The sequence below is a fragment of the Zalophus californianus genome, chromosome 12, assembly GCF_009762305.2.
Source record: "Zalophus californianus isolate mZalCal1 chromosome 12, mZalCal1.pri.v2, whole genome shotgun sequence".
In the NCBI taxonomy this organism is placed as follows: Eukaryota; Metazoa; Chordata; class Mammalia; order Carnivora; family Otariidae; genus Zalophus; species Zalophus californianus.
In genome coordinates this window covers 95577256-95592123 of record NC_045606.1, presented here as the reverse complement: position 1 = coordinate 95592123, position 14868 = coordinate 95577256, and the positions used below count along the sequence as shown (strand labels likewise).

General features: G+C 38.3%; 2 protein-coding genes across 9 annotated transcripts in view; one reads left to right on the top strand and one right to left on the bottom strand.

The window, feature by feature from the left end:
* Positions 1-14868, top strand: part of TPK1 (thiamin pyrophosphokinase 1) — a 352799-nt gene that overhangs the window by 179937 nt on the left and 157994 nt on the right. The window lies entirely within an intron of this gene.
* Positions 16-762, bottom strand: LOC113911026 (pancreatic progenitor cell differentiation and proliferation factor-like). Its single transcript, XM_035723204.1, has one exon. The coding sequence runs from the start codon at positions 547-549 to the stop codon at positions 16-18; it is 534 nt and encodes a 177-aa protein (XP_035579097.1). The 5' UTR covers positions 550-762.

Genomic DNA, 14868 nt, shown 5'->3' with positions numbered 1-14868 from the left:
CCTGGTGGTGGCCACTCAGGATGGCGGCCTGGTGTCGGCTTTGCCAGGCTGGTCACCAAGCTGCTTCCTTCTGGCTTCCAGAGCCAAGTCGCAGATGATCGTGCTGCTGGAGGCCTGAGGAGATTCCGAGTGTTCTGGGGACTCCAACATTGTAGCCATGAACGGGAGAGTGGACTTCCCGAAGAAGAAACTTGCCCACCAGTGATGGGGGTCAGCCCTGGGGTGGTGAGGGATGGCTTCCCCAGCATACTCTGCGCTTCTGCAGGAGCTGTTACTGGAAGGGGAGCCTGGGCGGTGGAGGTGATAGTCGCAGGTGGCCATGAGCAAGCCGCTGGAGGGCATGGCTGCCATGCTGTCACTTGTGGGCTGGTGGAAACCTGCGCATGCAGGGGTCAGGGTCCCCCTCCGGTCACCCGCTGCCCCTTGGGCAGGGTGTTCCATGCTCGGGCTAGTCTCTGAGGTTTTAAACACAGATTTAATAGTAAACAAAATTTGGGCAGGAAAGTTGTCCTTAATTGCACACTGTTGGTTGTATAGATTTAAATGCATACTAGTTTAATTTGCTGAAACTTTAATACGTTTTATCCCCCTTGTCCCATGTTATTTTTTTAATCAATTTTTCAATCAAATAGTGTAGGATGTGGAAAAAGTACTGTATGAATAAGAGCAAATGCCTAAATTTTATGCACACAAATATTAATAACTACAATTAAATACTACATAAAGACTGGGATTATTACATATTAAGTTTTTTGAAATTACTTTAATAGCCTGAGCAAATATTGGATTGTGACTTGTATGTCTTAGAACAGTTTCTATGCATTTATGTCTGAATTGGAATTCTTGACTATTGAGATTAGGTGAGGAATATTAGGTAGTCTTTCTATTTAATTCCTACATGGTATTTCTCAGATACATTATGTTTAGATATCTGCAAATGCTGTGAGTTTTAGAATATTTATTTATGTCTGCTAATTATCAGTATTGGGTTAGGTGTCCATTATTGTTTTGTAATGGACTAATGGCTATGTCCATACTAAATATCTGTTGCTCCTCACTTGAAAAGGAAATTTAAGACAGTATCTGATTGGAATAATTACTATCACTATAATGAGCTCTGACTCACAGGGTTGTAGGAGGAACCGTGATAGTGCTCTGAGAAATATCTTCCAAGGATCTCTGGTGTCCTCAGTACAGTCTACTCTGATGGACCCGTGTCTTCGGCAAGATTCCAGTCTCATCTAAAGCAGAATTTAATAACAACACACACCTGTTGTGTGTGTCAATGTGTATTCTGGAAAGGGATGAAAACTAACTTCACAGTAGAGATACTTGGCAGATACCACCTTAATCAGGTAATCAATTAATGTCAACAATAATTCTTGTTGATAATACATGCCCCTCTAGGTAACGTACAGGGTGCTAAGGGCACTTGTGAGATTCTTCCCTAAAACCCCTAATCCCAGTTTCATCTTTGAAAAGAAATCAGAGAAAGTCAAATTGAATATTATTCTCCTGAATACCTGACCAGTATTTTCAAGGTCATGACGGTTAAGGAAAGATCGAAAACTTGACACAGACCAGAGGAGATGAAAGAGACATGAAAACTAAATGCAGTGTGGCATTCTGATTTGTCCCTGAACTGGAACAGGGCATTAGTGGAAAACTGGCAAAATGCAAACGAAGCCTGGAGTTTAGTTACTAGTAGTAGTCATGAAGGTTAGTTAGAATGCAGGCAGGCAGGGACAACCGCCCCGCCCTGCCCTAGGAGGAAACCACCTGTAAGAGGATTTTACACCCACCCTGGAAGGAGCTCTCCACCCTTTCCCACGTGATAGGTGACGAAAACCTGATTGGATGGCAGGTACAGGGAGGGTTAATCAGATTAAAACAGAGAGCCAACAAGCCCATAAAACCACCTAGACTTAGAAACTCCTGTGACAACCCTCTCGGGTCCCCTCCCTCTTTAGGAGCTTTGTACTATCGCTTCCCTGTTGCTCAATAAACCTTGCTCTGCTGTCCACCACTCTGCCTGGTCTCCCTCTTCATTCTTCGAAGCGACGTGACCAAGAACCGTGGGCACCGAAGGAGAAAATCCTGTAACAGTATATTGGTGTCAGTCTTTGGTGGAATAGGTTTATGTCATGGTTACAGAAGATGTTAGCACTGACCGAGCCTGGGTGAAGGGTAATCCCTGTACTATCTTGGCGACTTTTCACTAAGTCTGAAATTATTCCAAAATAAGAAGTTCATGTGAAGAAAAGATGCTCACTGTTTCAAATATGCTCTAACAATCAGGTGGTATAATCTTTTTGTGATAGGACTCAGTGTTAACAGAATAAAAAGGCAAGTACTTCTTAGCACTTAGGCAAATCCAAATACCTTTTTATGAACTCTTTCACCTTTAAAGCGTTTCCTCAAAAAGTCTCAACTTGTGAGTCTCTGTTGGATATTTTGGCAACTGTTTCATGTGAAAACTGTGCCTGCTTGAAAATCTTGGCTGGAAACTTGATGATCCTTAAACTGTGGTTACAGCCCACATCCTCAAACTGCCCAGTTTCCCAAGACGTCAAAGAATGGTAGGATTTAATCAGAGAGAACTGGCATTCAATAGAATTTTTTCGGGGTTGGCTCCAGAAGGAGGAACGCTGCTCATTCTTGTACTGCCTCTTTACCTGTCAAAATTGTGTGGTCTCCATCACCACCTTCATTTTCACCTGGCTCTTCCTAGAGGGCCATTCTATCACACTTCTGTGTGGTTAACTCCCTCATTTATGCATCTCATCCAGAACTCCAAGCCTATTTGTGACTGTTAACAGGAAAGCCACAAGAATTTCATTTCAGTATCTAAAAGAAAATTCTTCATCTTTCTCACAGAATCCCATTTTCTCTTAATTTTCTGTCCCATGCACTGGCACTACCTCCCATCCACCTGGCAGAAACCTGAGAGTAGCCTTCTCTTTTACTATACCATCCCTTACCAGTTGGTCATAGCTCCTTTAATTCTGTAGGTATCTCTTGTGCCCACTTTCTTATTCCCAGTCTTACTAATACTAGTTCAGACCTTAATCATTTCTCACTTGGATTATTATATTAGCTTATGTTTGACCTCATTCACTCTGTTCTCTTACTAAAACTCCTGTCTTCTGTATTAACTGCATGTCTGCCTAAAATCTTTTATTGCCTCCCATTTACTTATTCAACAAATATTTGTTCAATGAATATATTTTTGGTAACATCATGGTAAAACTTAACTCAGTTCTTCTTTGAAGGGATCTTCTTATTAGCATTCTTGATATCATATTCTCCTGCAACCTGTGTTTAGATGATTTATCATCCTGTTGTGTCTACCAATTGTGATAAATATGTTTGTTATTAAAAGAGTTGTTTCCAGTGCAATGTGGTTTTCTGTTTCAAGTTTTTCTTTAAATTCTACTTGGTTAACATATTGTATAATATTAGTTTCAGGTATAAAATTTTATGATTCATTACTTAAATATAACACCCAATGCTCATCACAACAAATGCCCTCCTTAATGACCATCACCTATTTAACACCCCCCCCCGACCATGGCCCACCTCCCCTCCAGCAATCCTCACTTGGTTTCCTGTAGTTAAGAAGAGTCTTTTATGGTTTGCCTCCTTCTCTTTTTTTTAACTTCCTTTCCCTATATTCTTTCGTTTCTTAAATTCTACATGAGTGAAATCATATGATATTTGTATTTCTCTGACTTATTTCCCTTAGCATAATACACTCTAGCTACATCCATTTTGTTGCAAATGGCAAAATTTCATTCTTTTTGATGGCTGAGTAATATTCCATTATATGTATACACACACACACACACACACACACACACACACACACACACACACACACACACACACACACACCCCATCTTCTTTTTCCATTCATTGGTCAATGGACATTTGGGCTCTCTCCATAGTTTGGCTATTGTTGATAATGCTGCTATAAACATTAGAAACATTGGGGTGCAAGTGCCCCTTTGAATCTGTATTTTTTTTTTTACAAACCTTTGGGTGAATACCTAGTAGCACAATTGCTGGATCATAGGGTAGTTCTATTTTTAACTTTTTGAGGAACTTCCATACTGTTTTCCGGAGTGGCTGCACCAGTTTGCATTCCCACCAACAGTGTAGGAGGGTTCCCCTTTCTCCACATCCTCGCCAACATCTGTTGTTTCCTGTGTTGTTAATTTTAGCCATTCTGACAGGCGTGAGGTGGTATCTTACCGTAGTTTTGATTTGTATTTCCCTGACATTGAGTGATGTTGAGCATCTTTTCATGTGTCTGTTAGCCATTTGTATGTCTTCTTTGGAAAAATGTGTATTCATGTCTGCTGCCCATTTCTTAACTGGATTATTTGGTTTTTGGTTGTTGAGTTTGTTAAGTTCTTCATAGATTATGGATACTAACCCTTTTTCACATATGCTATTTGCAAATATCTTCTCCCATTCTGTAGGTTGCCTTTTAGTTTCATTGATTGCTTTCTTCACTGTGCAGAAGCTTTTTATCTTGATGAAGTCCCAATAGTTCATTTTTGCTTTTGTTTTCCTTGCCTCCCATCATGTGTCTAGTAAGAAGTTGGTATGGCAGAGGTCAAAGAGGTTGCTGCCTGTGTTCTCCTCTAGGATTTTGATGACTTCCTGTCTCACATTTAGGTCTTTCATCCATTTTGAATTTATTTTTGTGTATGGTGTAAGAGAGTGGTCTTTCTGTAAAATCAGAGTAATAATCTACTTATACCAGCAGGTTACAAGGCAAAGCACTTCATTGCCTTCCACATATAAAATCCTTAACAAAAATATAACAGCAGTAGTATTAATAGTCATATATTGTTATATACTTTAGGTCTTGTGATCTGCAACATATTTTATATAATGTACTTATATACTTAATGTATTTTGTTAATTATAGAAGATATATAATTTATATGTAATTATGTTAATTATATTTATTTTATAAAATACATTTTATGTATTTCACAAAATACATTACAATGTAGATATATGGTGCTTCTTTTGATTTTACAATAAATTTCATAGATTATTATGGTTTTAGAATTAGTGTTTTTAGAAATCCCTTAAACTAGTTAGAGTTTATATCCCAGGTTCATGGACTCACCATAGCATTGTTTTGGACATACTCTGCTTTCACAAGAATTATCTTAATATTCAAAACTTGAAATAAATGGAGGACTTCTTACATATTGAAATGTTTCTCAGGGGATGTCTTTAACTTTCCTCATTCCCAGGGAACTGGTGAGAATAGTATCTGTGTGTTTAGTAATTGAATCCAGTAGGGAGGTGAGTTGTACAACCCAGCTAACCACTGTTTGCACCTTGCCTTGGTGCAGCAAGAAAATGGGACACGTGCTCTGACTTCCCTAATCCTGCAATAGCCTTTGTGTGCCTTACGTTCACTGAGGGATGTATTTAGAGTTGCAATGGCGGACTTCCTCCCTTTAGACATACTGTCGAAGCTACTGAGGATCTTCTTCCAACTGCTTTAACAAACTTTTGCCTAGTACCTGTCTCGGTCGTTATGCTTGGTTAGGTGACTAAGCTCACGGCCCCGACGCTCCAGTTTAATAGAGGACACAGATGTACATGTAACCACAGAATAACTCAGACTACAAGGAATGCTGTAAGGTGCCGCTGCAGGAAAGACTCAACTTGTTTTTAGTAAATTGTTTATATAGAACCCTTCTCTGTTTTACCCTTTAACTTTTCATTGGAGAAAATGGAATAATATAATTGTTTTTCTAAGGAAATCGCAGCTCATATCCATGAGGCCTTCCGTGATCTCCCTTTTTAAATAAAGCCCCTCACCCCGCTTCCTCTCCCGTTCTCTGGCTCAGCAGTCCTCATCCCTTTGTCTGCTGGGTCTTCTCCATCACACAGGTCACCGTCTGACATACTATATATCTAGGAAGTTTGTTTCTGTTACATATCCACTCGTGGAAATGTAAATATCATGTGGGCAGGTAATTGTACACGCTCATTCTCTGCTACATTCCCAGGATCTACAACAACACCTGGCGCACAGTAGGCACTCCATGGGTATTTACTGAATGAATGAATGTGCACAGATAGGGAAGAATCCTTTTTTAGCAAGCCCTTTTTATTAAATGTTGGTAAATTTTATTAAGTAAATACTTTAATGAGGCTTATTCTACTGCTCCAGCTCTTGTCCCATTATAATTGAAAATTTTTTGGCTTTGGCAGTATATGGAGCTATTATTCGATCTTTTATACTTTCGGTTTTTCCTCTTCATCTTATGGGTAGGGGAGGATATATGTGTTATATGTAATTAAAAATGGTACATGTAATGCCTTCTTTACATTTTATTAATTGATATTTTACTTCGAGAACCTGCTGCTTTTTCTAAGTTCTAAGTTACTCGTAAAAGCTGAAAGCTAAAAAATGAAAATACATAGAGATTGTCTCATGAGCCTTTATCATTGTGAACTTGACAAGAATAAATCTTGCCAACTCCCTTGAAGTCATACTGAAAGCAATACGATTCAATTCCAACATCTGCTGGATAGCTGAGTCCTTGTAAGACTTAGATGACAACTTTCTCTACCCATGCCTGTCTACCTCAAAGCAACGTTGTAAACTTAATAATTTTTATGAATTTCTAGAAAGTTACACATGTATACATATAGTCGTATTCAGCTATACTTAAGTATGTCTTCACAAAACACCTCTTGTTTTTTTAGTATATATATTCTCTGTCAAGTGCCAGAGTAACCACTTACATATCCAGGTTCTGAAACAGATGCTGTGCAAGTTAAGTATCAGACAAGGAAGGAAGAGAGGAGAAGGAAGGTATTCTGGGCATTGAGTGAAGAAGCAGACTGTTTCCTAGATCATTTTGGAGAAGCGTTCAAACGAGAAATGCACATCTCTGTTTTTCCTTCTTCTTGGAGACCAGCAATCTTTTTTATAGTGCTGTGTAACAAGAGAAAATAGATACACCCAGTGCTTTGAAGTGACTCGGGGGCTGTTGCTACGGATATAAAAAGCTTACTGCCTCGGTGGCTGTGGCAGCAGCCTAATCCATCCCTGCCAGAGGAGAAGTGTGCTTTTATAGGCCCCGGGACAAAGGTTAAGTTTATCTGCTTACCAGGAATCTCAGTTGGATGACTCACTTGCCAGATAAAATTTCTTATTAATGCAGAGAATTGCAGATATGGTTGGTATGATGCTCCTCTGCAGAAGACATGCTGACCTTACCTGAAAAGGACTATTTTATTTTGAATTACTGCATTGGGAAGATGCAGAATCTGCAGATAGAGGAGGAGGAAACAATGTCTTGAGGACTTCTGTAAGAATAATGCACATATAATGGAATATCCTGAAATTGCATGGTAGATTCAAAAATTTCTCCTTATTCTGTAAATCCCTTAGGGAGACATATGTGGTCATACCTACATCCATAATTGTGATTGTCCACAATAGTAAAAATAACTGTATTTGTAAGAAATGATTTGCATATAGTTTAAGTCATGACTGAAGAACAAAAATGACGTTACTGCTTATCTCAGGGATGTACATATGAGATCAGTGTATTTTCATTGGTAGTTAAGTGATCAGGAGAAGAGAAATGTATACATGGAAATACATTCTTCTTTGTCTTAGGTGATGAGCGTAAGTATCTCAGAAGTCTCATTTAAATCAGCGGAGAAGATGGAATTTGTATAGTATTCACTTTCCATTCTCCTCCTCTCTTAGTAGCCAGAAGTAGAAAATGTCATTCTATTCCCATGACCGTCTGTTTTCCCAGAGCAGTTCTGCTTAGCATTCCATGGTCAACGTTCTTGTCCATAATGGCAAGTGGCATACTAAAATCCAGTTGCCTGAGTAGAAGTCAGGTGATTCCAGCTCCTTCCCTGGATCCACAGTGTACCTTCCCTTTCAAGATGTATATGAATTTATGTAATTTCCAATACAAACAACTGGATCAAGATATTTTGAAACACATTAGGAAATAGGAATATCTGAAGGCAAAGTACACTGATTACATTTTAATTCTGTCTTCTCATCCATTTCTACTAGAGATTTTATTTTCTTAAAAAGATTTTATTCATCTATTTGACAGAGAGAGACACAGCTAGAGAGGGAACACAAGCAGGGGGAGTGGGAGAGGGAGAAGCAGGCCTCCCGCTGAGCAGGGAGCCTGATGTGGGGCTCGAACCCAAGACCCTGGGATCATGAGCTGAGACAAAGGCAGACGCTTAACGACTGAGCCACCCAGGCGCCCCTCTACTAGAGATTTTATTTTTATTTTTTTAAGATTTTATTTATTTATTTGATAGAGATGGAGAGAGGGAGAGCACAAGCAGGGGGAGCAGCAGGCAGAGGGGGAGGGAGAAGCAGGCTCCCCGCCGAGGAAAGAGCCCGACGTGGGGCTCAATCCCAGGACCCTGGGACCATGACCTGAGTCGAAAGCAGCTGCTTAACCAACTGAGCCACCCAGGTGCCCCTCTACTAGAGATTTTAGATGCTTATAAAATAGACCCTAAATATTCTGATTCTTTAAAGCATTCATATAAATAAATTATTTCAGAAAGAGAAAATTATTATTGAACAAATGTTTTATCCCAAATTACACTCAGTTTACTATGATGCTCTCAGATATGGAATACATTTTGCAAAATGTAAATAATAGCATTGCTTATAACATTAAGGTGAACCAGAGGATGATGAGGTGATCAGCTATTTTGTGTACATGTATTAGGTAAAGTACACTTACTCACTTTGCAAAAAATTAAGCTTTAAGTAATTAATGTCACTGCAGTAACAATTTTAACATTCTCATTTGGCGTTATAAAATGGTCCAATGCATATCTAGAAACCAGAGTGTTAATGACCAAGTGCAAAATTTGCAATCAAAATGCTCTCTATTCTCCCAGAAGGTGGGAAGGGAATAATTAACATAAACTATTTATATTACTCCAGATTGCAAAACCTAAGGATTGCATGACAGCAAGTCTGATAGCCACCTATTATAAACTGGTCAATAAAAAATGAAGAGTTTTATACCACTAAACTTTGGGACCATAATGCACTCCAAGTACTGCAATAGCTAAATCCAATCCATCTAGACATGGAAACCAAGAGTTTCATTTATCACTTTGGACAAGAATATGCAGCAAAGACTTCTTTTATGGTTGAAGCAAAGCAAGAAATATTGTTGTGTAAAAATGAATTCTGGTGATGCAAGAGAGGATAATTGCTATTAAGAAATGATCTGCCAGTGCAGAAGTACTCATCATCCGGGAACAAAGCATTTCTTACCAAAGTCAGTCTGTTTGCAGAAAGGTTTGGACAATTACCTGTTTCTTCTCACCTCGTTCAGTAGGTGAAAACAACTAAAGAAAGTAGGTACAGGTTCATGTCCCAGTTTCCACAGAATGGGAAGAATGACTGCTTAGTGCTCTTTCAAATATTCAGCTTCTGCGGGGAAACATGTATGTTAGAGAGTTTTTAGCCAGAGTGAAAAGTATCTGGTCTGTGTTAAACAGGAGGCTCAAGAATGCAGAATGGATTTTTTTTGTCCTTCTACCGAGCAATCATTTAGCTTCTGTGGACAAAACTCATATAATGCAAATTGTAATAGCCTTTCAAACTCTACTTCCAAATAGCTGATTGTTTCTGAATATGCTATAAATGATCTTTTGATTTTTTATTTTACACTAAATACCAACTGTGTTGAAGATGCTAGGTGAGGTATTCTGGCTATTCTAAACCACAAGTAATACATTTTTCCATTTCTCAGGACCCCCACAATTCAAAAGGAACACCTTTGTGAATACCTTTTCCCTAGAAATATCTTCATATCCTGATAATGTGAGAGGTTTGGAGACCATAATTACCTCCAGGAGACTTATAATATCCATGTACTTATTTATACAAACTGTGACTTTATGTAATTTTACTTACTCATAAATATATTCCTGACTCTTCAAAGAGTTTAATTTTCAGCAGAGAGAATACAATCATGTAAAAAAATCCATTAGTGTGTTTATTTATTCTATCCAACTCTCCTTGGCATTCACTTCCTGATACAGAAAAATGTGAACACATGCAAATTAGCTCTTGCCATCCCTTGGTGTATTTACTTGGGAAGGAAAAATAATGCTTTTCCACATTTTTTTATATATCACCGTGTTGTTTTGTTTATATGGAAAAGATGTCTCATCCCCAGGTATCTCATTGATATGGCTTGAACCTATAGTCCAGTTAATCAAGGATATATTAGTACTAAGGACAGATCTGTGAGGAAAGACAGAACTCCTACTAAAATCAGACTTGAAATGTTTAACTAAAAAAATTCAAAGCTTTGTCCAGGGCCAACCAAAAGAGTATTGCATTATTATGGGAATGAACTCACTCATTGTCCTTTACTCTCTCATGACCAGGGTACCTGACATTAAAGTGCTTCAGGCATTCTTCATGGCAAGCCTGAGAGTCAACAAAGAAAAATTCAAACACTGTGTGCAGGAAGAACTCTGAGGATGAGAACTGTTCGTAGCATTTGTCATTGTTAGATTGTTTGTGGTTCATATATGGAGAATCTTTAATCTCTAGACAAGGAATTTGAATTTTGATCTACAGATGATGGTAATCCACTAAAGAATTTTGAATGGAAAACCATAAGATAATTTTGAGAAACAGCAAAGTGGTTGTATGCAAGCTGAATTAAAGGACAGAAATTACAATGACACAAATAAAAGAACCGATTACAGGATGCTTTGAAGAATAACTCTTTAGGCATTTTCCCCATCAAGAATTTGAGAAAGGAATAGGGACCATAATAATAGACAAAGTGTACTTGATAATGATTTGGTCTTGTTTGCCAAAGAGTTACAGAGTGAAACTGTAACGGTTTAGCTAATCATTCAGCTGACAAAAGTCCTATGTGTATCCAGGTATTCTGCTAAGTATTGTAGGTTGAAAAATGCATACTGAATGAGACAGTTTCTGACTCTTAAGAATGTGCGGCCTTTGGAGTAGATGCTTTGGTAAAGCAGATTATCCTGATATGTTTATCAGTGATGCTGTAGTTGAAGTCTGATGGGGCCCATGAGAAGCCCCTTGTGAGCGAACCTTCTCCAGGGTCCACTCTCCTTGAGCAAGCCAAATTAAAAGCTATCCGGAGTGAAGGGAGTGCTTCATTCTGAGTATTTAGGGTGAAAGGTAAAACTCATAGGTTTGGGATGTCAAAGGGTAGGCAATACTGAAAGTACATGCAAGATAACAGAGAATGAACCAGTAGGGAGGGGACCACACACACACACACACACACACACACACACACAACCTTCCTGGGACAGGTCAGTCTCTCCTGGCCGCCCCCTCTGCTGACTTGGAGCCAGTGTGTCCAGGACTTCTGCCAGCAAGAGTTCCTTCCAGTCTGCACAAGGAGGTTGGAGTCCCCTCTGCTGAGCTCTCTAGAGAGGCACAGGGCATAGGAAGTGCCCCATGGTCAGTGAGAGTGTGGACTGCCTGGGCTTTTATCCTAAAACTTTTACCAGGGGATTATGGTTTATAGCAGTCAGGAGTCTTAGTATAGATCCTTATCAGGGCCTTTGTAGTTTTTCTCTCAAATGCAGACAAGCTTGGATACATTGATCACTTTTCAGTGATATAAATAGGTCCCTTCCTCCTCTCTCTCTCTCTTTTAACTTTAACAGGTTCAAAAACAAGTTTTGTATAAACACGTTTATGACGTTTCTTAATAACATATTTACAATTTGACAAAGTTGGAAAAAATACTCTGTTCAAACAAATTCATTTTTTTTATAAAGTGGAGGTAGGCATCCTTTGAAAGTGCTTACACTAATCACACCCTTAACCCTGAATTTTCTTAGATTTCTCATCTGTGAACGAAGATTCATTATCTTGCCATTGCAAGAGGCATTATTTCTTTCTCACCCAAAGAGGCTTACATTAAACTGTGACTCAGTGAGCTTAGTTGAAATTTAAATGGGATCCCTCTAGTCATATTTTCACAAGCTGCCATTCAGCTAGGTATATTCTGTGTTTGTAAGTAGAGTTATCTTCTGATACCATGAAATCTGCGGTCTTTAATTTCCTTGGTGTCTCATTGTACTTTATATCAATCTCTGGAATTCCTTTATAGGCTTATTAAAACATTTTGACATTGCTGATTTTTGGGTCAGTTTATAGTTTTTGTTCTATCTTGATCCAACTTTTTCCTTCATGGCCTGTGTTGGGTTTTCTATCTTCAAATAAGAGCATCAAACAATTGGACCAAAGAATCTCATCATCCTATTCAAGCCTAACTATAATACAGTACAGATCTTTGAAAGTTAAGGGAAGCATAAGAATAACATCTAAATTTTTTGAGCCCCTGGTGTTTACTTTTGTTAGGTTGGCTAGGCTAATGTTAGTTATAATTCTCAAACAGTAGGGTAAACATATGTCTTGGCTTACATAGGCATAGTCTTGGTTTATGCTTGTATTCTTGGTGTAATTATATATAATGTCCCCCTTTTACTTTCAGAAGTGTCTCAGTTTGTATGGTAAATTGTATGGTCACCTTGTTTATCAGGGAGAGCCATAAAGAAATTGTCTATTTATGCAACTCTAGAATTCAATTTATGGAAAGTAAATGTAATTAAAATATGCTGACAGCCACTGTCCCTGCTATAGACTTCATGCATGCTGTATCTGAGTCTTTTTGAGGACAAATGGAGAAAAACATACCATTTGTTTACTGAAAGGTTTTTACTGCTGTAATAGAAAAAATGAAATTGCTTCTCCTTTTAGTGTTATATAGCCCTCAACCAGTCTTGTCATGATTCTGTTAAGGCAAATTATGCAAAGCTAAGGTTTTCATTTATTTTTCTAAACAAAATAGACACCGTTTTTTATTTAACCTGTTACAGTGGAAACCAGAGAACCTTATGTGGACTGTTAGAAGTGAAAGGAATCTTGAGAAATACATTAATGAATCTGGTCTGTCCCTTACCTTTATAGATGAGCCACCTAAGTCATAAGGAGATTATGTAACTTTGTATGTGGTTACCTGGCTTTTGAAAGAATATACCATACTAGAGTCAGAACTCTAATATCTTAGTCCAGGGTTTTAGGCTTCCTTTTGCCACACATGATTGCCTCTGAAAGGCAAAAGGCAACCCTATTCTCACAACACTCTCCCTTGCTAGCAAAAAAAGCCCATGAAAATACCCTGACTTGATTGTAGGAAATAAATAGAAAACAGAAGTTGATTTTTTTTTTTTAAAGATTTTATTTATTTGACAGAGAGAGAGGGAGAGCACAAGCAGGGGGATCATCAAGTGGAGGGAGAGGGAGAAGCAGGCTTCCCGCTGAGCAAGGAGCCTGATGTGGGGCTCGATCCCAGGACCCTGGGATCATGACCTGAGCCGAAGGCAGATGCTTAATCATCTGAGCCACCCAGGCGCCCCAGAAGTTGAATTTTTACATTTTACATTTTATGTATACTTTTTATATATCATAGAATATGGCCTAATAGGCATGTGTTGGTTACTTGTGTGTATATGTGCACAAATACAATATAATACAATATTTAAAATGTTTTCTTCATGAGGCTATTAAGATTGTAACAACATTTCTTTAGAATTACAAATATTGAGTCCTTGGTACATCACAATCAGTAGAAAACATGTTAGCCTCTGAGACTGGCTTCCATTCTTTAGAAACTAGTAGGCATATTAAAAAAAAAAAAAAATGACTTGCCCTAGACCATGTATGCCCTCCCTGCTAGTGCCCTCTGAAATTCATGGTTCGTTCTCACTAAAATCTCCTGTACGTGCAGTGTCTTTTTGTCTAACTCCAGCATAAACTGGGCTTTTCCCTAAGGATGGCAATTCTTTGTAGTCCTAGTGGTGCTGTTGTTTCGTTTTGTTTTGTTTCTCCACTACTTTTTCTAGAATGAGCTCTGGAAGTTAGAGGTAGGTGTGTTCACTGCTTTTTGCCGTTTTTTGATTTGTCCTGTCCAAAACTCTAGCCATTCATCACTTGAGTACGTGAAATGTAGCTGATTCAAATTGAGACGTGTTATTAGCGTAAAGTACATCGACAATTTTGGAGACCAGGTTTGAAAAAAATGTAAAATATCTCCTTATCGTTACCAGCTTTATTGAGATATAAGTGATATGTAACTTTGTATAAATTTAAGGCATACAACATGATGATTTGATACACAAATGTATTAATAGAGTTAGTGAACACCTCTATCACCTCACATAATTACCTTTTGTTTTATTTTGATTTTTTGGTATGGTAAGAACAGTTAAGATTTACTGTCTTAACAACTTTCAAGTATATAATACAATATTGGTAACTTCGGTCACCATGCTGTACGTTAGATCCCGGAACTTACTCATCTGATAACTGGGGGTTTGTACCCAGTGACCAACATCTTTCTTTTTCCCACCACCAGCGTCTGGCAACCATCCTTCTACTCTCTGTTTCTGTGAGTTTGGCTTTTTTTAGATTCCATATAAGAGATCATATATTTGTCTTTCTTTGTCCAACTTCATTTAGCATAATGCTTTCATGGTCCATCCATGTAGTTCTTACTGGTAGGATTTCCTTTTTTCTTGTGGCTGAATAATAGAACTAATTTACATTTCTCTGATGATTAATGATGTTCGGCATCTTTTCATGTACCTGATGGCCATTTGTACATCTTTAGAAAGTGGCTAGTAAGCTCCTCTGCCCATTTTTTAATCAGGTTGATGGGTTTTTGCTATTGAATTATATGAGTTCCTTATACATTTTGGATATTAATTTCTCATCAGATAGATGATTTGCAGATACTTTCT